This window comes from Physeter macrocephalus, chromosome 2, assembly GCF_002837175.3.
Source record: "Physeter macrocephalus isolate SW-GA chromosome 2, ASM283717v5, whole genome shotgun sequence".
Lineage (NCBI taxonomy): Eukaryota > Metazoa > Chordata > Mammalia > Artiodactyla > Physeteridae > Physeter > Physeter macrocephalus.
The window spans coordinates 30,385,933-30,406,580 of NC_041215.1; the positions used below are offsets into that span (position 1 = coordinate 30,385,933).

The 20,648-nt window shown below is 45.5% G+C and overlaps 1 protein-coding gene across 2 annotated transcripts; it reads left to right on the top strand.

Annotated features, from left to right (window-relative positions):
* The first annotated feature begins 6,962 nt into the window (after positions 1-6,962).
* Positions 6,963-14,940, top strand: TSN (translin). Of its 2 annotated transcripts, XM_007125224.4 has the most exons (6): positions 6,963-7,190; positions 8,367-8,460; positions 9,418-9,514; positions 11,169-11,284; positions 12,248-12,327; positions 12,967-14,940. In XM_007125224.4, exons 1-6 carry the CDS (start codon positions 7,125-7,127, stop codon positions 13,198-13,200), a joined length of 687 nt encoding a protein of 228 aa, XP_007125286.2. In that variant the 5' UTR covers positions 6,963-7,124; the 3' UTR covers positions 13,201-14,940. The 2 variants fall into 2 exon arrangements, with proteins under 2 accessions (XP_007125286.2, XP_007125287.1); XM_007125225.4 differs by lacking the exon at positions 12,248-12,327 and having other exon boundaries at positions 6,980-7,190.
* The last annotated feature ends 5,708 nt before the right edge of the window (positions 14,941-20,648 follow it).

The following is a 20,648-nucleotide window of genomic DNA, read 5'->3' on the forward strand; positions in this document are numbered from 1 at the left end:
GGAAGTGACGGCGGGAGCCTGGGGCGGGGCTTGGGGCGCGGCGCGGGGGCGGGGCCTGGGGCGCGGCGCGGCGCAGCGCGGCCAGAGGGCGGAAGGGGTTTCTTGTTTGGCAGGTGCCGCAGGGCGTGTCCAGGGTTGCCGCCCTTTAGAGGTGTTCCCTCGGCCGGCTGCTTAGTATTTCGGCAGCCTGCCTGGCCGTGGTTCCACCCGTCCGCTGAGGTCAGCTCTGTGGCCAGGCGCTCGCCTTGGAAGGGCCTTTGTACGCTGATCTCATCCTTTAGTAAGGACCTCATCTTCTCTTGTCTCTGTTGTAAGAGATGCTTTTTCCTCTTTGCATTGTTGCCGGCCAGGCATCTTGGCTGTTCTCAAAGTTAGATATTTGATGTATGAGTCAGATACTGGCCTCTGTGTCCCCCAGAGGGGGACTGACCAAGAGGATACAGACCAAGTTCTATGGTTCCCTGAAGGCCCCTCCCTTGGGTGTGTGTGTGAACAACCCTCTCTTTCCCAGGCTTGAATCCCTGACTTATCTCTTAGTTCCTATGGGGAGCGGAGGGGAGGAGCAGAGACGGGAAGAAGGCAAACTGACAATTCTTTTCTGGGAGATTCCCCTCTCGAATCTTCTCAGTCCCCTCCAGGAATTCCTGGCCCCCAAAGAATCAGGTGGTGACCCAAGGCTTCTCAAAATTGAAAGAGCATATGGACTGCCGATTCTGATTCCTAGGTTGGGGGCAGGGCCCTAGGTTCTGTGTCTCTCACAAGTTCCCAGGTGAGGCTGATGCTCCGAGGATTACACTTTGAGTATCAGGAGTAGAGATATGGGGAACTGATCTCTGAACGGGGTTGAAATGCGTCCCCCCAAAAGATATGTTCAAGTCTTTACCCCAGTACCTGTGATGCGAGCAGGGTCTTTGCAGATGTAATCAAGTTCAGATGAGGTCCTGCTGGAGAAAGGTGGGCCCAAATCCAATGACTAATGTCCTTATAGTAAGAAGGACGTTTGGGGACACACACACACACACACACAGGGAGAATGCCGCGTGAGGACAGAGGCAGAGGTTGGAGTGTTGCTGTTGGAAGATAAGGAACGCCAAGGATTGCTGGCAACCACAGGAATCTGGGAAGAGGTAAAGGAGGATTCTTCCCTAGGGCCTTCAAGAGCATGGCCCTACCAACATCTGGAACTTGGATTTCTAGCCTCCAGAACTGTGAGAGAAGACGTTTCTGTTTTAAGCCATTCAGTTTGTGATCATTTGTAATGGCAGCCCTAGGAAACGAATACAGTTACCATATTTGGTGCAGCCTGAAATGGTTTTCTGAGGAAAATACTTTGATTGGTCCTGGGCCTGTCTTGGCCTGTTAGGGCCAGGTGCTGCAGGAGCTCCTGGATGTTCACAGAAGGCCACCAGGCCACCCTCTCCATGGCCTTCACCAGACCACAGAAGTCAGCCCTTAACTGGGGACAGGGACTCAGCCCCTGGATAGCACTGCAGCCCAGACGGGACCTGTTTCGTTTCCCTGCTTCTGAGTCTGGGTCATTCACAGCACCTTCCAGTGACATACGCTTTGGCCCTGCTGGGGACCATCTTATTCTGCTGTTCCTCGGCTGCCCAGGGCCCAAGGGTCACTCTGGGACCTGGGCAGGTGGTCATGGGAGCTGATGTGGCATCCTGGTCAGAGAGTCCAGAAAGCCCCCGGCCATGTGCCTGGGGAGATCCTCCTCCTCTCAGGTGGGGCCTCAGTCTTCTCAGCCGTGAAGAAGACTTTGGGTGAGATGATTGTTAAGTCTCCTGGGGTAGGGGTGGGGGAATCTGCGCTCTTTAGTGGCAGCAGCAACACTACTAACGATCAGACTGACAGCTGGCCTTCTGCATGCCCCAGGTGACAGGCTAGTGTCGCCTGTGTTTGTCCTTCCACCCTCCCTCCCTCCCTCCCCCCGTTCCTTTCTTCCTTCTTTCTGATTTTGTATGTAGGCGGGGAGGCTGCTTGGGTGGGACGGCTCTCACTGAGCTGGACCGTCCCGTACACACTGCCTTTGCATCCTGTCCCCGGCACGCGTTGCCAGGGCCGCCCCAGCCCTCCCCACCCGGGCACAGAACAACCCACATGCCTCCAGGCACTTCCGCAGAGCCCTGATTGGACGGTTGAGTGTGCTCACTGCGGGTCTCTCCCTTCCTTTTCCCCCACTGCCCTCGCGTATCTGCTGGGACAGGACAGTGGCATGTCTTTCCCGTGGTGCCACCATCACCACCTATGGGCTGGGGGCCCAGCATGGCGAGGGCTGCTGGCTGGGATTTGAGGTGGGGCTGGCGGCAGGGCAGGACCGGCTGCAGGGCGAGGAGGGATGTGCTGACTGTCCGGGCAGCTGGGCCTTGGCAGGAGAGGGCTCTGTGGGGTGGCCCTGAGCGGGGAGCCGGCGGGCACTGGCAGGGGCCGAGGTGCCTGCCCAGCCCTGCCCACCTTCCTCCTCCCCTGCTCTCCCCCCTTTCCATCGCTCTGCTTGGTCCCCGCAGGGCCGTCCAACATGCCACCCCTGGGACGTGGGCCCAGCTACCAGAGTCAGCCTGCTTGGCCCTGCCCCGCTGCCCCTTGCTCAGGCACAGGGCTTCTGGGCATGGAACCGAAAGGGACAATTTTAGGGGAAGAAGTGGGGAGCAGTTCTCATCTGTGTCACCCGGCTCAACGGTGGAGCCTCAATGCATGTCACCTGACAAACTAAAAATTCAGTCTGCAGACCGTTTAGGGCCACATGACCTGAGGCTGGGAGGGACATTTTTTTCCTCTGTCCTGTAGATGACTGTCACCTGGGCCACATCCTGCCCTGTGCTGGGTTTAACGTCATGCACAGCCCCAAATCCAGACCCCGAGTGTGGCAGTGACCCTGGCAAAGCTGGGTGGACCGCCGGGGGGATGGGTGTGGGGAGAGTGGAGAGTGGGGCCTGCCTAGAGGGTCCAGGTTCCCTCTGAAAACCCATGGACTGACCCACCGATGCCCTCCTTCATCCCAGGGTCCTTTCCAGCCTTCAGTGGGGCTGTGGGTCATGGTGTCCTGGGTCCTGCAGTCTGAATCCTGGTGCCCTCTTCCCAGCCTGTGTTAATCATGTTTGTATTTTCTGATGTTTTGACACCTTAAAAAGCTTGCTGGCAGTTTGGGGTTAGCAGGTGCAAACTATTATATCTAGAATGGATAAACAACAAGGTCATACTGTAGAGCACAGGGAACTCTATTCAATATCCTGCAATAAACCATAATGGAAAAGAATATATATATATTTATGTATGTAACTGAATCACTTTGCTATACACCAAAAACTAACACAACATTGTAAATCAACTACACTTCAATAAAGAAAAAAAAAAGCTTGCTGGCTGCAGAGAGACTGTCCCTCCCAGTGCTAGGCAATTGTTAGAGACAGCAAAGGGCTCAGCCTGGAGCATCTCCTTACCTGACTGTCACACACCAAGCCAATATGTCCCCGCCCCTAAATCATGCCAAGGCGAGCTACCAGGCGACTTGAGACCACTCCTATAGCCTGAGGTCCACCAGAAGTATTCAAATTGGCCAGTCCTGAGCTAATCACCCTGCCCTGCCCTGCCTTTCCCATGGACACAGGGACACAGGCTCTGGCTTGGCTTTCCCTCACTCCTGCTCCTCCTTCCTGACCAAACCTGGTGCTTCCCCGTGTGGCCCTGCCTGGCACGGTGCGCCCTGTCCTCTCAGGAGACGCAAGGAATAAATTCTTCTGTCAATGGCACTGGCCTCTCTAGTTGTCATTATGTCAGCTCTATAAATTAAAATCTCCTGGTTACACAGCCCAAGGCCCATCTCTTTTTTCTCTCTCTGCACTGACTCCCTAACCCCTTCTCCTGTTCTCAGACCGCAGGCCACAGCTCCCAACCAGACTTGTTTCTCCCCTCTTGCCCTTCAAGGAAGCTTGCGGACGTGCACCACCCATTACCTTGTCTGCAGTACTATTAAATAAGGTATAATTTCACCCTTAAATTAGCCCAGAATGTCTACAGTGTTAATATTCACACTGGGGAGAGGGCAGCCAAGCTGGCTCCTTCAGGCCCCGGTGGGCAGGAGAATGAAAATGAAATCAAGCTCTTTGCAGAGGGATTTGGAAAAATGTGTCAAGAACTTTAAAAACGGGACTTATCAAAAGAATGATCTTATTATCATTTTTAAATTTCTAACTTTAATTTTTTTAATTGAAGTATAGTTGACTTACAACATTGTATTAATTTCAGGTGTACAATTTGGTAATTTGACATTTTAATAGGTTATACTCCATACAGAGTTATTATAAAATATTGGCTTTTTCACTGTGCTGTACATTACATCCCTGGTAACTTATCTATTTATTTAGTTTTAACTTACCTATTTCATATCTTGTAGTTTGTACCTCTTAATCCCCTTATCCATTTTGCCCCTCCCCCCACCTCTCTCCTCCCTGGCAACCACCAGTTGGTTCTCTGTATCTGTGAGTCTGTTTGTCTGTTTCTGCCTTGCTATGTTTGATCATTTGTTTTACTTTTTAGATTCCACATATAAGTGATATCATATATTTGTCTTTCTTTGCCTGACTTATTTCACTAAGCATAATACCCTCCAGGTCAACCAATGTTGTCACATTTGGTAAAATTTATTCTTTTTTTATGGCTGAGTAGTATGCCGTTGAATCTATATACCACACCTTCTTTATCTATTCATCTGTTGATGGACATTTAGGTTGCTTCCATATTTTGGCTATTGTAACTAGTGCTGCTATGAACATTGGGGTGCATGTATCTTTTCAAATTTGTGTTTTCGTTTTCTTTGGATAAATACCCAGGACTGGAATTGCTGGATTGTATGCTAGTTCTATTTTTAATTTTTGATAAATCTCCATAGTGTTCTCCACAGTGACTCCACCAATTTACATTCCCACCACCAGTGTAGGAGGTTCACTTTTCTCCACATCCTCACCAACACCTGTTATCTCGTCTTTTTTTTTTAAAAAAAAATTTATTTATTTATTTATTTATTTTTGGCTGCGTTGGGTCTTTGTCGCTGTGTGGGCTTTCTCTAGTTGCAGCGAGTGGGGGCTACTCCTCGCTGCAGTGTGCAGGCTTCTCATTGCGGTGGCTTCTCTTGTTGCGGAGCAAGGGCTCTAGGAACTTGGGCTCAGTAGTTGTGGCTCGTGGGCTCTAGAGCACAGGCTCAGTAGTTGCGGCGCACGGGCTTAGTTGCTCTGTGGCATGTGGGATCTTCCCGGACCAGGGCTCGAACCTGTGTCCCCTGCATTGGCAGGTGGATTCTTAACCACTGCACCACCAGGGGAGTCCCTTTTGTCTTTTTCATATAGCCATTCTGACAGGTGTGAGGTGATACCTTATTGTGGTTTTGATTTGCATTTCCCTGATGATATCTTTTCATGTGCCTGTTGCCCATCTGTATATCAAAAGGAAATGATCTTACATACTGATAAGGGCTTACAAAGACTTCCATCACAATGCTATTTATAATAGAAAGAACCGAAATAGCCCATAAGGGACTGACTGTTAATAAACAGGACATGTCCATTCCACCGAAAAAAAAGAAAAAAAAAATTCACATTAACAATGTCTGCATTTCAAAAATTATTTTTAAAAATGGTAAAAAAAATGAGATGTTAATTTTTAAGTGATAAGGATTACTAGAATTTAATGAGAAAGATGAAAACTTTATAGTAAGATGTGCAAAAAGCATAGCGAATTCCCCAAAGAAATTTCAATATATATATGATGATAATAGCATGGTGATGAAGACAACTCATTTAGATTACAGCTTCATCTTGTAATAGCTGCATATGACCTTAGGCAAGTCAATTAATCGGTTAACATAGTAACATCATTTATAAGATAAAAATAGTATCAAATTCGCAGAAGTATAATGGAGATAAAATATGACCTTTCATGTAAAGTTTTAGAATAACGTCTGGCGCAAAGCAAACAATAAACTATCATTTAGTTGATATACGTAATCATTTAAATTCATATGGAGTGTATCCTACACACACATACACATTTGTATTTCTAGGGCAGATGTATGGAATAACTGCAAGGTTAAACAAGAAATCATTACAGCCCTTGCCTCAAGGAAGGGGAATGAGGGAAGGCAGTAGTTGAGAAGGAACCTTCCCACCCGGCACGCTTAAAAATTCATATAATCTAAAAAAAGGCAACACAATCCTACAGAGAAGTTAAAATTTAAAAAAAGTACACAGAAAAATTTCACTTTCAATCCATCGCCTTATTTACAGTCCCGCATACACTTTTATTCTTCCCGAGTATTTTTTTGCAGACACGAATGTACTGTTTCCCTTTTTACGAAGATTGCAATCTACATTCTTTTTATGCGTACCCTTCAGTATCGAAGCATCTTCCCACTAACTGCTGTTGGATAAAACACCATGTACAGTAGTCAGCCCTCCGTACCTGCGGTTCCGCACCGCAAATTCGACCAACCCCAGTTAGAAATATTCAAAAAAAATTCCAAAGCTCCGAAAAGCAAAACTTGAATTTGCGTGCACCAGCAACTATGTACATATTATTCGCAGTATATTTACAACTATTTACTTAATGCATTTTATTAGGTATAACAACTAATACCTAATTACAAGTAAGTAAAGTATTACAGGAGGATGTGCGTAGGTTATACTCAAATGCTACGCCATTTCATATAAAGGATTTATGGATCCTCAGATTTTGGCATCGTGCAGGGCCCCTAGCACCAAACACCCAAGACACCGGGACGGACTCACGAGCTAATAGCGGGCTGCCCCACACCTCTAAACCCAAGCCCCAGTCCTCAGGCCCACGTGGTCCGAGGACCCCTTCCCGGGCTGTTTCCGGCGATGCCTGTCGGAAGAGCCCTGCCCACCTTGCTCTGCCTTCCGGGCAGCGCCTCAGGCAGAGCGGCGGACAGCCCGGCCTCCTGCGCGCCGTGGGCCTGGGAGGACCCCAGCGACAGCTCCAGCGCAGGGCCCGGTGGACGCGGCCGCGGCGGTGGCGGGCGTTGTGACTGACGGCGCCGGTTGTCTCCTGAACACACTCGGCTGGCCACCCTCGCCGCCCTGGCTGACACTCTTGCGGCCGGCACCATGTCTGTGAGCGAAATCTTCGTGGAGCTGCAGGGCTTTTTGGCTGCCGAGCAGGACATCCGAGAGGTGAGCCCCCCCTCTCCCCATCCCCTTTCCCTCTCCTTGCTTAGCTGGGCCGCGACGCCCGGCCCTCCTCCGTCGCTCAGATTCGAGCGGTGGGGAAGCCTCCGGCGGTGGGTTGCTCCCCGTCTTGTTTCGGCTCAGGGCACTTCCCTCCCCCGGCCCCCGATTCTGCTGCCAGGTCCTGGTTCCCTGTGTTCGGGGTTCGGTTCCTTGGCATCACCTACCTCATTTGGGTGTCAGTTTTTCTCCTTTTTAGCGTATGTTTATGTCGAAGCCTCAGTTAGCGCCTGGGACTCAGACGACACGTGTTTGTTGTGTTTGTTTATTGGTGTCTTAAAAGCACGTGTGCCCTTCTCTTTAAAACTCTCCTATGGTTTATCATTCCACTTAGGATAAAAATCCAGACTACTGTGGCCCACAGGTCTCTCTCTCCAGTCGCATTTTACGCCTTCTTCCGTTGTATGTTACGCTCGGTTTACCTCCCTTTTATTCCTCTAGTTCCCCAAATAATTTCCTGCCTCAGGACTTTTGCATATACTTCTTGCTTTTCCTGGAATGCGCTACTTTCCCACTCTTTTCCTGGTTATCTAGTGTTCACCTCCTTGATGTCAAAATGTAAATAATTTTTTACCCTGTTACGTTTACTTCTAGTAGTGCATTACCATTAAAAAAAATTGTGTGATGGTTATTTTTTAAACGCCTCCCCCGTTATACTCTAAAGGAAGGAAGGGACTGTCTGCTTGGTTCCCCAGTAGTTACACAGTGCCTAAAAATGTGCTTAGTGAATATTTGCAAAATGAATAAATGAAAAATACCCGATCCTTGTATTGCGTTTCATTCTTCTCTTGTTGGTTTACGTGTGGTTGCCTCATTTCCTTTAGTGTTGCAGTGGGATATTTTGGGTGAGTGGGTGGCAATTAGCCTTTGAAGTCTATATCAGGAATCTAAGGCTTTTTAGTGACTTCCTGAAGGTCTCACAGAGGAAGTAAGTGGAAAAGTCAGAATTCAAATCTGGATATTTTGTGCACCATTCATGTCCTTGTAAAGGTTGCTAGTGTTTTGAATCTATGTGAAGATGTCATAGATCAAATATGCTATTTAGTATATTTGGTTTGAGGCTATGATAATATAATGATTATGTTGGATTTACTTGATATTTTCATCTTTAATTCTTTCTAGGAAATCCGAAAAGTTGTACAGAGTTTAGAACAAACAGCTCGAGAGATTTTAACTCTACTGCAAGGGGTCCATCAGGGTGCTGGGTTTCAGGACAGTAAGTTCTTTGTTTTGATTTTGAAGGTTTTTATCCAATTTATTGATCTCTCATTTAAAGAGTTAATTTACACCCAGAAGACATATCAAATCTGTATTATTTACTCTGAAAAATGTCTCTCATGTTTTATGGTGAGTAAAAATTGGTGAAGTGGGTGAGTTGATCATTTTACAGGTTTCCAGAATTCTGTGTATTTTGGTTGATTTTCTAGTTTCACGTAGGTGGAAATAGGAATGTTTTCTCCTGTGATAGAGTTATACTGATGATAATTGTGGTAGTTTCATAGCTGTCTTGTGTATCTAGCAACTTTTATTTGGCTCTTTTCCTTAAACCCAGTCTTTCAGTCATTGAAAATAATTTAATATGCATTTGTAGATAATGAAATGGCCAGTGTAAAATGTTGTCAATGTGTTTACAGTCAGCTCTTGTTTGGGTGTCAAGTACGAGAAGTTTAGACATGGAACATCCATTGTAAGGTGTAGTCAGCACAACTGAGAGAGCTGAAATATAGTTTCAGATAGATAATGATATAATGATGTAATTAACAGGTGTCAGGGGCAAGTCATTTTTCTGGGTGATACAGAGTTGGTCAGCCTGATTGAGAATAATTATAAAGCTGCCTTTTGACCAAATATGGGAGCTAGAAGCAGTCCAATTTTAGGCATCCTTTGAGGACTGACTAGGAAAGGCAGCTTAAAGATGAGGTTACTTATGACAGTTTACCAGTATGTTATGCAACATATTCCCTTTTAGCAATTTTTTGTTTGTTTATTTTTTAGTAGGGAAGCTAGATATGAAATTTTGAGAGCCAGGTTGAAAGCAGAGATGCATACCGTACATTTGGTCATGAGATTTTAAAAAAATTTCCAGGTAGACCACATAGATTGTTAAGCAAGAACTGTATTTGAAATTTGCTAAGTCTGTCATTATTATGTTTGATTATCTTTTTGTGATCAGTTCCAAAGAGGTGTTTGAAAGCTCGAGAACATTTTGGTACAGTAAAAACACATCTGACGTCTTTGAAGACCAAGTTTCCTGCTGAACAGTATTACAGGTTTGTAAGACAACTAGCATCTTTTATAATGTTAAATAAAAAAAGGCAAGAGAAAAATTATGTGTACTAAATGATTACTTCAGTAAAAATCCCTCTACTTAGAAGAAGCAACAGAAAGGAAAAGGAACTGTTAATAGTGGTGGTATTTTAATGGCAACAAAATTGTTGATTTTATTTTTTTCTCACTTTTACTTTCAAAATTTTCTTAAGGAACATGTATAATTTTTGCAATGAGAAGGTAATTAAAAAGAAAATATGTATTGTGTGAAGGTCAAAATAGAGAATATCCGTTTAGTATATTCAAGTTACTTGTGAAGTTGGATGAACCCTATCTTTGCTGTTAAGGTTATGGGATTAAGTGGCAGTGTATGTGTGTGTGTATAAATATACTGAATATCGAATTTCATTGCCAAGTGACATATGTGGGTAATATCTTATGCCATATCTCGTTGAATGTACACTATTAATTTTAACATACAATGTTATTTTTCATACCACTAGGGAAAAAATTTGTTGTTAATCATAATTGTGAAATGTAGATGGTACAATACATCCTGATTTCATAGATGTTAAACTGGGAAAAACTGAGTGTTGATGAAATATAGTAAATAGGAACCTAAACTTTCTACTTACGCTTGCTTTCTCACTAGAGAAGATGTTCTTTTAAGACACGTTATAGGCAAGAAATAGTTAGGACATGTATATGGGGAGTGGATAGTATAACCTCACAAGATTCTTTAAAGGTAGGGGCCGGCAAACTACTGTGACCTTTTGTATTTTATATAAACATATTTATATTTTAAAGAGTTGTTAAAAAAAACCAAATAAGAGTATGTGACAGAGACTGAAAGTGACCCACAAAGCCTCAATCACAGAAAAGGTTTGCTGACCCCTGCTGTAAGGTAATAACTGATGCTTAGAGAAGTAGGACAATAGAACTGGCAGGGTCTTTAGAGACCATGGTGTTTGGAGTTCACACACAGGCTCCCTCTGGCTGGTTTGGACCTCAGAATGTTGTGTTTGGCCTGGGTTTTGTTGAAAGACGGTTTTGAATTTGTTGCCACATTTGAAAATCAGGAGGCATAGCATAAATATCTAGGGGTTGTAAAATTTCTTATTTCTTTTTCAGGCTCCTAGCTCGGTTTAACTGCAGTATCCCAAGGTTTTAAGTTCACCTGTTTAGTGACTGCAAATGGTAGTTATTTCCTATGTGTGTGAATCAGGAGTTTCTTGATACCCTGCACTCAGTTCAGAGAATAACACAGTCAGGTGCTGATGCTGACGTACAGTTGCGGTTCTCAACAATCTTCATTCGCCCACATTTATTTTTCTCAGAGCAGTGTTATTGTATTTACTGATTAAACTTCTAAAGCACAGTTGCTCTTGTCCATAGCCTTTGGTTGTAAGGTTTTGCATTCATCAAAATTGGACCATGCTTCTCATTCATTAAAATTATAGTAAGTAATTGTTATAAATTTGGACTGGCAAATCCAGTCCAATGTACTTACGCTGAACCCATCTCATATACTTAAATGTCACATTGCTCTTACACGTTTTATAAGTTTTATTTGAAAAAGGGCCCCACTCCTCATGTGTCTGGCCATGGCTGCCCCCGTCCTGTCTTTCTGACGCTGGTGCCTCACGCTCGCCGCAGGTTTCACGAGCACTGGAGGTTTGTGCTACAGCGCCTGGTCTTCTTGGCAGCCTTCGTCGTGTACTTGGAGTCGGAGACCCTGGTGACTCGAGAGGCGGTCACGGAGATCCTTGGCAGTGAGTGTCCGCAGGCGTGTCTACCTGCAGGGCCAGCTGAGGTTTTGGCGGGGGGGCTTTCTATTTATGGAAACAAATGAGAGCTAAATGGAAAACTGGTTACTTGGAAACAGAAAAACTAAAAATATGTAGTGACTTGCTCTTTGTACTTGGGCGTTCCTTTGAGTTTTTAAAAACGTCAAGTCTGCAGAAAAGTTGAAAGAGCAGTGCAGTGAACCCCTGTGTACCCCTCACTTAGATCCTCTACTTGTTCACATTTTGGCCCATCTGCTTAGTCTCTTACTGTGTGTGCCTTGGGGGCACGTGTGAACCGTTTGAAAGCCAGGTGTAGAGACCATGACTTCTCATATCAGTGCTTCAGCGTGCACTTCTAAAAACAAAGGTATTCTCAGACATAACATATATCCTTGGTGGTATTATCATTATTTTTAGTTAAAAATTTATTTATTTATTATTTTTGGCTGCGTTGGGTCTTTGTTGCTGCGTGTGGGCTTTCTCTAGTTGCGGCGAGCGGGGGCTACTCTTCGTTGCGGTGCGCGGGCTTCTCATTGCGGTGGCTTCTCTTGTTGCGGAGCACGGGCTCTAGGCGCGGGGGCTCAGTAGTTGCGGCGCACGGGCTTAGTTGCTCCACGGCATGGGGGATCTTCCTGGACCAGGGCTCGAACCCACGTCCCCTGCATTGGCAGGCGGATTCTTAGCAGCTGTGACACCAGGGAAGCCCTTTGGTGGTATTATATTTTGAAAGAAGAATGGCAGGAAAAATTGAATTCTGCTTGAGAACATGAAAAATCCACAGTGCCAAGGATATGTCCACATTCAAAAGATAGTTTTGAAGGACTTGTTCCTTTTTCACTTTGAGAGAAATTATACATATGTGTGTGTGTGTGTCTGTATTTAAAAAAAATTTTAGGTGTAAGTTGTATTTCCATCACGACCTTGTCTTTACTTTGTTATATTTTTTAGTTGAGCCAGATCGGGAGAAGGGATTTCACCTGGATATAGAAGATTATCTCTCAGGAGTTCTCATTCTTGCTAGTGAACTGGTAAGAAGCTTAGTGATTTGTCATTTGCTCTTTTGATTTTTCCACTTCATTGTCAGTTTTTTTAAATGGGTACACAAATTCAGAAGTCTCGTTCTTTTCTAAGCCACCTATCGGTCACAGGGTAGTCATTGACTGTGTACTGTGTGTGTCAGGTTTTGCTGGGATAGCGGTTCAGACGATGAGGTGGCTGTGCACACTTAACTATTGTGTGCCTTTTTAGGAGATGAGAATACCTCTTCCTTTCAAAGTAGTGGTAAGGCGTATATTCCTGGTGATTGCGTTAATTCATAATTGTCTAGGGGAACAATTTAACTATATAACTATAAATTATTCTTGCCTTTATCTCCTTCACCTCTCTCCTGAGAAATTATCCTATAAAAGTAATTCAAAAGAAGAGAAAAAGCTGTTAATAAAGGTGTTCACGATAACCTATTCATATTTATGAAAAGTTGGAGGCCACAGAAACTCCAACAAAAGGCCAATGATTTCTTAAGTTATTAAGTAGGTTAGTAAAATCAAGCAGTTGTCAAAACTGGAATTATGAGGGACAGTATGGAGAAGTGTGGCGACCCGCGGGCCTCGTGGCCGCAACTAGGAGGAGGAGCCCTGCTGTGACGTCCCTGCTTCTCTGTCCTGCAGTCGAGACTGTCGGTCAACAGCGTGACCGCCGGAGACTACTCCCGGCCCCTGCACATCTCCACCTTCATCAACGAGCTGGATTCCGGCTTCCGCCTCCTCAACCTCAAAAACGACTCCCTGCGGAAGCGCTACGACGGCCTGAAGTACGACGTGAAGAAAGTGGAGGAGGTGGTCTACGACCTCTCCATCCGCGGCTTCAACAAGGAGACGGCGGCGGCCTGTGCGGAGAAGTAGGGGCTCTCTGCTGACCCCAGCCCGGCGCCTCTCACGGTCGTTAGGATGCCCATCGCTAAACACCGCGCTTCATTTTCTTAACCGGTTGTGTGGTGTATCAGAGTTGAAACGCTTTTTTGGGGGGTGAAAGAATAGCCTTTACAAGGACAGGGTTTTCTTTGTCGTTTCAGTGAATTTGCTCTGTAACTCGGTGTATTTCGGTTCTGTCAAAAAGTGTAAATGCCAACCTCTTGGTAAAGTTCTTTTCTTGCTTTTACCCCGATGCTGTCGATGTACTGATGGAGAGCTTTACTGTCTCGTTTGTGATTCTTCCAGGAGTGACCCTTGATGTTTCTATATCCAAATTAGCCATCCATACCCAGGTATGCCCTGGATACCGTATAAAAATAGTTAACTCAAAAGGATGGTTGTCAGGCGAAGGACAAGTTATTTTATATTTTCCTTCCTCATTTTAAACCTTCTGAGTAAATCAGATGTTGAATTTTTTTGCAAGGGAAGTATAGCCCCAGGGTTCTCTCTCACTGCCATGAAAATATCAAAGATTAAACTGCAAAGTCAAGTTCAGCAGATTATCTGGGGACATTTTTGTATTAAGGATTGAGTAACATCATCTGGCTCTGCTTACCAGGTGGGGAGTAGGGGTAGTGTTGTAAAACACCTCTGTGCTCTGATGTTGCCTTAACATTCTGCTGTTGCAGCAGGTAAACATTGTGTCCACACACATCTTGAACTAACATTTCATATGATGTATTTCTGAGCTATGAAACTTTTTACCTAATAGCCAGGTAGACTCCTAGGTCTGGGAGTGTAAAGCCACTCAGCGGAGTTAATTCTCAACACCCTGACTGGTGATGTTCTGACTGAAGAATGCTGTGCTTTGTCTGGAAGTAAGAGAAAACCTTGAATTAAAAAACAAACAAAAAAATTAGCTGATTTGGTCATGTTTTTTCAAGTAAGCAATTCTCTCAGGTTGTTGATTATTCCAACAGTCAGGTTTTACAGTTTTGGGCAAGTCACATGTATCTCATCGGCACCGCCCTCCCCCCCCCTCATTTTCAGGTAGTACTTGCCATGTAATTTTGCTGTTGAAGAGATATTATTAAAATGGTGACTTAATCCACAGCATCTTGGAGCTCACTGAAGGGAAGGCACCAGTGTATCCAGAATAATAGGAAGTATTTAGAAGTGTCACCCTCTCATGCCTAATACGGGTTTGGGCTTCCTGTTTGTACAGTAGGATATTTGGCATGGCCACCAGAGCTGTTATCAGCCTGAGTTAAGGACTGATCAAATTTTCCATCATGAGGAAAGAAGTAGAAATGAGACATAAATTGCTATGCATAGTTGCGTTTTAGAACAATTTTCTTGACAGCTCTTTCTGCAGAAGAATTTGGAAAGAAAAAAGTTAGAGTCTTAAAGTGCCTAGGATGGCCTCCTCACATGTGCAGTAATAGCACTGCCTGGGCTGAGCATAAGAGGCTTCGAATCCCATGATCAGACGTATGCAGTAAGTTTGGTCATAGCTTTCTTGGCCTTTTTAAGTATCAGTTCTGCTTGAGAACAGTAAAGTTCTTGGCAGAAGTTTTGGATTTCACTTTTCACAAATACTTTTTAAGTGGAGGAGCACATTCTGGTTTTATACTCCATTTGGGGATGTACAGGTGTCACGTGTATGATTATTCTGTTGTGTCTGTTGCCGGCTTGTTGTAAAGCAATAAAAACAGTTTCTTTCTTTTCTTTTCTTTCTTTTTTTTTGGTCTTTTTGTCACTTAGTGTGCTGCCATGAGAACTCTTCTACACGGGCAGTAAGTTCTGAATGGTTTTGGAGGCTGAAGAAGACTGGGGTGATGAGCCCACACTGCTGTGTGGTAGAGTAGTCAAAAGACAGCAGCCACGGAGCCGTGTACTGTAAAGTGTAGGTAATGTTGCTGTGCTCTCCCCTGGTTGGGAAATTACGGGTATTTTAACTGAAGATGTTGAGAAGCCTTGGCTCTGGTTTCGGGACACCAAGATTGCCGTTTCCAACTTTAGAAAATCAAGCAGGTTATAGTGAAAAGAGAGATGTTAGTGGATGCTTTCTGTGTAGATTCATTTATGAGGAGAGAAGAGAGCGCCGTACATACTAGAAAGGATTTGCCCTGTCTTAAACGTGAGCAATGAGTGATGCTTAAGAGAATTTAATATAGAACAAAAGCTCCTTTGGCTGTGTTCTGAGACCTTGACTTGAGCAGGTGGCTAAAGGGATGATTTGGGTATGCAGGCTGCTCCTGCCATCGTTTCATGATTGTGCGCTCAGAAGTTGTAGCTTTCTTCTTTCGTGGTCCAGACCGAACTGTGTGTCCCAGGTAGAACACCACTGTCATGCCCCACACCAGAATGAGATTCTCCCTGAGCCTGAAACAGTTTCTCTTCTTAGTAGTCCCTGTAATAAGCATTAAACACACAAAAACAAGCCATCCCCCTTTCCCCCATACAATAACATTTAAGGGAGGTGAAACTGACTGGGATGGTTGGTTGAATGAGGAAGGTGTGAAGGAGACGGAGGCCCCCAGCCTAACTGTCGGGTTTCTGGTCTGGAAGCCTCCAGGAGGCTTAGGTGCCACTAGCCAACTTGAGGCTCGTAGGGGGAAACGCGTGTCTCGAGGCGGCTGGGCAGACAGTGTGCTTGTTTTTGGACGTGTGGGACTGATGGTGGCTTGTGGAGCAGCTGGCCGAGGTGTCCAGCAGGACTCTGGGTGTGAGGGAAATGGGGAGTCCTCGGGAGAGCGGGTGGTTTCTCCCTGGAGGGCATGTGGATTGAGAAGCCTCAGGGCTGAGGACAGAGCCCTGGTTACCAGCAGGGGGAGGGAGGGAGTGGAGCCACGAGGAGTGGTCAGAGAGGCTGACAACGGGGAGAGTGGCTCGGCACAGAAGCCAGGGGAATAAAGGGTCTTCGGAAGGTTTATTTATTTATTTTTAGAATTTATTTATTTAATTTATTTTTGGCTGCGTCGGGTCTTAGTTGCAGCACGCAGGCGCTTTGTTGTGGCGTGCGGGATCTTTTGTTGTGGTGCGTGAGCTTCTCTCTAGTTGTGGCGTGAGGGTTTTTCTTTTCTCTCTAGTTGTGGCACGCAGGGTCCAGGGCATGTGGGCTCTGTAGTTTGCGGCACGCAGGCTCTCTAGTTGAGGTGGGCGAGCTCAGTAGTTGTGGTGCACGGGCTTAGTTGCCCTGCGGCATGTGGGATCTTAGTTCCCTGACCAAGGATCGAACCCATGTCCCCTGCATTGGAAGGCGGATTCTTTACCACTGAACCACCAGGGAAGTCCCAGGAGGTTTTTTTAGGTGAGAGATTTAAAATGTACAATTTCAGGGCTTCCCTGGTGGCACAGAGGTTAAGAATCCGCCTGCCAATGCAGGGGACACGGGTTCGAGCCCTGGTCCGGGAAGATCCCACATGCCGCAGAGCAACTAAGCCCATGCGCCACAACTATTGAGCCTGCGCTCTAGAGCCCGAGCTCCGCAACAAGAGAAGCCACCGCAATGAGAAGCCCGCGCACCGCACCAAAGAGTTGACCCCGCTTGCCGCAACTAGAGAAAGCCCACGCGCAGAAAGGAAGACCCAACGCAAACAAAAATAAATAAATTTAAAAAAAAAACACTGTAAAATGTACAGTTTCACAGCCTGAGAGCCTTGTGACTTTGTCAGGCGAGGCTGGGTGACACAAAACGACATAGAGCAGGTTTATTTCCCGCTCATCCTCCCCGACCATTTCAGGTTAGCGGGGGACCCGCCCCACGTTGGCCTCACGTAGCTGACAGAGCAGCCGCAGCTGGGCCGGTTATTAGTTCCTCCGGGAGAGTCTTGTACAGACACACGCTCTGGTTTGGAAGTGACACGTCACTTCCTCTCATCGTTCGTTGGTTAGAACTGGCTGTGTGGCCCTGCTCACACCGAGGGAACCAGGAAGTCCTACCTTGTAGGATGAGAGAGGATGGAGAGTCAGACAAACTAAATGATAAAAATCGTGGGCACTGTCGAGTTTCTCCTGTTAGATGATTAATAGTATTTCTGGTCACAGATGAATTTCAGTGGGCTTGGAAGGGAGAAGAGACATCCCAGGGCCCCTCGCCTGGTAGATGAGAAGAGGAGTGGGTCATCTGTAGTCGTCCCCTCTGTTGTTGAAGGTTGTTTCCTGTTTAAAGTGATTCCTCTGGTGTGTGTGCATTTGTGGTCGGGTTTGTGTGTTTGAAGCCGATGTTCAATGAGCTGTTACATGTTCCAAGCACCGGGCTAAATATTTTCTCCAGATCATCTCATGTCATCCTCACAACAATCTTACGAGGTAGCTACCACAGTTTTTCCCATTTTGGGCCTGGAGAATGGGCTTGCAGTGCCCTGAGTTCACAGCTAGGAAGTGGAGGAGCTGGGATTCAGACACGGTTATTCCGCCTGTCTATCCACAGACACCATTTCTCTCCTGATGGCATCACCCACTCCATAGCCTGACAAGGCAAAAATCACATCCACAAGTGGTTGTGAACACAGTGTGTGTATAGGTTTGGTGCAACTGTATTGAAAATCAGCACAGTACGTGGGAGACTTGGTCTTGCCCTCAAGATTAGGGTCAAGTTGCAGGGGCGAGGGTGGTGAGAAAATATATAAACAAGTAAGATTAGATACTCTGCTAATATTTGAGCACCTACTATAATTTAAAAAAACTTTAACAGATTTATTGAAATACATTTTACATATAAAGTGGACGCATATCAAGTGTACAGTTCAGTGATTTGATTTACCAGGTGGTGCAAAAATCACCATAAACCCGTCTGAGAACGTTTTTATCTCCCCAAAAGATTCCTGTTCCGGCTCCCAGCCCCAGGCAACCACTAGTCTACTTTCCTTCTCTATAAATTTGCCTTTTCCGGATACTTCACATAAATGGGATGATACAGTATATGGTCCCTTGTGTCTTTTCACTTAGCATAATATTTTTAGGGTTCCTTCACGTTAGTAGCTTGTTCCTTTTTATTCCTGCATAATATTCCATTGTATGGATATTCCACGTTTTATCCATTCATCAGATGATGAAGATTTAAGTTTCTACTTTTTGGCTATTAGGAACATTCTTGTGCAAGTCTGTGTGTGAGTGGAGTGGGTATTTCCATTTCTTTTGGATAGATACCTAGAAGTCTATGGTAAAAAAGGTAATTTTATGTTTAGCTTTTTAAGGAACTGCCAATGTGTTCTCCCATCAGCAGTCTAAGAGGATTCCCTACTCCGAGCTAAAATTCAAGATGATAGGGACTTCCCTGGCGATCCAGTCGTTAAGACTGCGCTTCCAATGCAGGGGATCCCTGGTCGGGGAGCTAAGATCCCACATGCTGAGCTGCGTGGCCTGAGGGGGGAAAATATTCAAGATGATAATAGATAAGGTGTCATAATAATAGTACTTAGTTGCTAAATAACTTGTGAATGATTGCTGTGGGAATTTAGGAGGTATAATTGAACTGGTTCATGAAAGAGAGAGGATTTAGGTAAGCCTGGAACTAGAGAAGGTCATGTTGGATGGGCAGAGTAATTGAAACCAAAGCAGAAATGTATCAGCCATTTAATGGGGGTGGGGATGTCACCGTTTGAATGGAGGGGACGGTCTGGCAAGGTTGGATTGTTAGACTTGGAAAAACCTGAACTGGGACTTTGAATGGGGCATTGGAGGACGTTAGGGTTTTTTGAAGAGAGGGAGCAGCTTTGGGGTCAGCCAGCCGTAGTTTTGAATCCTGGCTGTGTCATGTTACCAGTGGGGGGAGACCGAAGGCAGGGAGACCTGTGAGAGGCTCTTGCTGTCTTTGAGGTTATAAGGGTCAGTCAGCTTGGGTAGCTGATGACGCGCGTGATGGGGTAAGATGCACATGAAGTACCCTGCAGGGAGAGAATTGAGTAAAGTTGCTCACTGATTGGAGTTGGGGGCAGAGGGCTGAATGTTTCTGTCTCCCCCCAGATTTGTATATTGAAGCCTCGTCCCTAGTTGAATGGTATTTGGAGGTGGGGCTGTGGGAGGTGATTAGGTCCTGAGGGTGGAGTTCTCATGAATGGGGAAGGAATAAAACCGTGAAAATAAGTAGAATCCTCAGACAAGAAAGTTGGACTTGTTAGTTACATCCTTTGTCATTTTTTCCCTTATTTACCCTGTCCCTTACATCAGTTACGATGATCGTCTGGTGTCATTTAATATTAATTAACATTTACCCATAGCCACCTGCTCTGTCTGGAGGCCTGCGTTCCTCCATTTCAGCTGTGTGTTTTGGTGACAGAACGCTGGCCTCGCAGTCTAGATGTGCCAGCTGGACCTGCCAGCCAGCTCTGGCCAGAGGTCAGGAAAGATTCGCCTTCAGCCTCCTCTGCGGCGTCCCTGTGGTCAGACCTTCCAGTGATGAACGTTTTGCTCACCCTGACCTTGAAGTGAAGCCAGAGTTTTTTCATTCCCATATTTTGGGAAATACAAAGGGTACAGTGTTTGTTTTTGCTTTCTGGGGGAAGACTGCAAGATTGTTTAAATCATTCAGGGGTTGTTTGGGGAGCAGTCTGTGGCTTGGGCCCTTCTACTTTAATCAGAAGCCATTTAATTAGACCTAGAGCTGACACAATTAAGACAAAGACCCATAGTCAGTATTAAAAAAGACTAAGCTCAATCAACTTTAAGGCTTCATATTTTTGCATCGAAAGTTAACCTTCAAATCCCCAAAAGGAAGAAGAGGATCAGAGGGTTGGACCCAGGCTCTCTTCAACGGTGCCCAGCAGAGGTTGGCCGTCAGTCTTGCGGGACCGGTCCTGGAGGTGGGCATCAGTTGGGGCGTTAGCAGGGTTGCTGGCCGGGAGGTTTGTGAGGCTGGCGAGCCTTTCCACGCCTAACCTGCAGGGCCCCACCCCATCGGGGACAAGGCCACGCCTTCATCTTGCTTAACAGAACTGGCCACATGGGCACCTGGGTCACTGGCTGTGGCCTGCCTTGTGTCACCAAGCAGCTCCAACCCTGCCTTAAACTGGAAACAGTCTGGTATAATGAGTACTTCCCAAATACCCTCACTGAAGACAGACAAAGAAAAGGGAATAAGACTGGCATGAGCATTCTTTGAGCCGATTCCGGAAGAACTTTGACTTTAATCCTCATTTATGTTATACCCACTGGCAGGAGAGAATAGATCATATTGCCTGGTGTGCAGTCAAAGGTGTGACAGGGGTTATGTAAACACTTTGAGGAATATGTCAGTGTGCAGACCATTGCTTTTTGGTATGTTTTGTATATTTTGCCCTTTTTTGACTTGTGTTCCTTCCGTGATTATAAAAGAAATATGTAATCAATTGTTGAAAATTGGGAAATTACAAAAAATTCTTAAAGATGCATATATATTTTTTGCATTGTTGGTTTTTTCCTAAATGTGTCACTGGCTTTTTTGGTTTTTTGGTTTT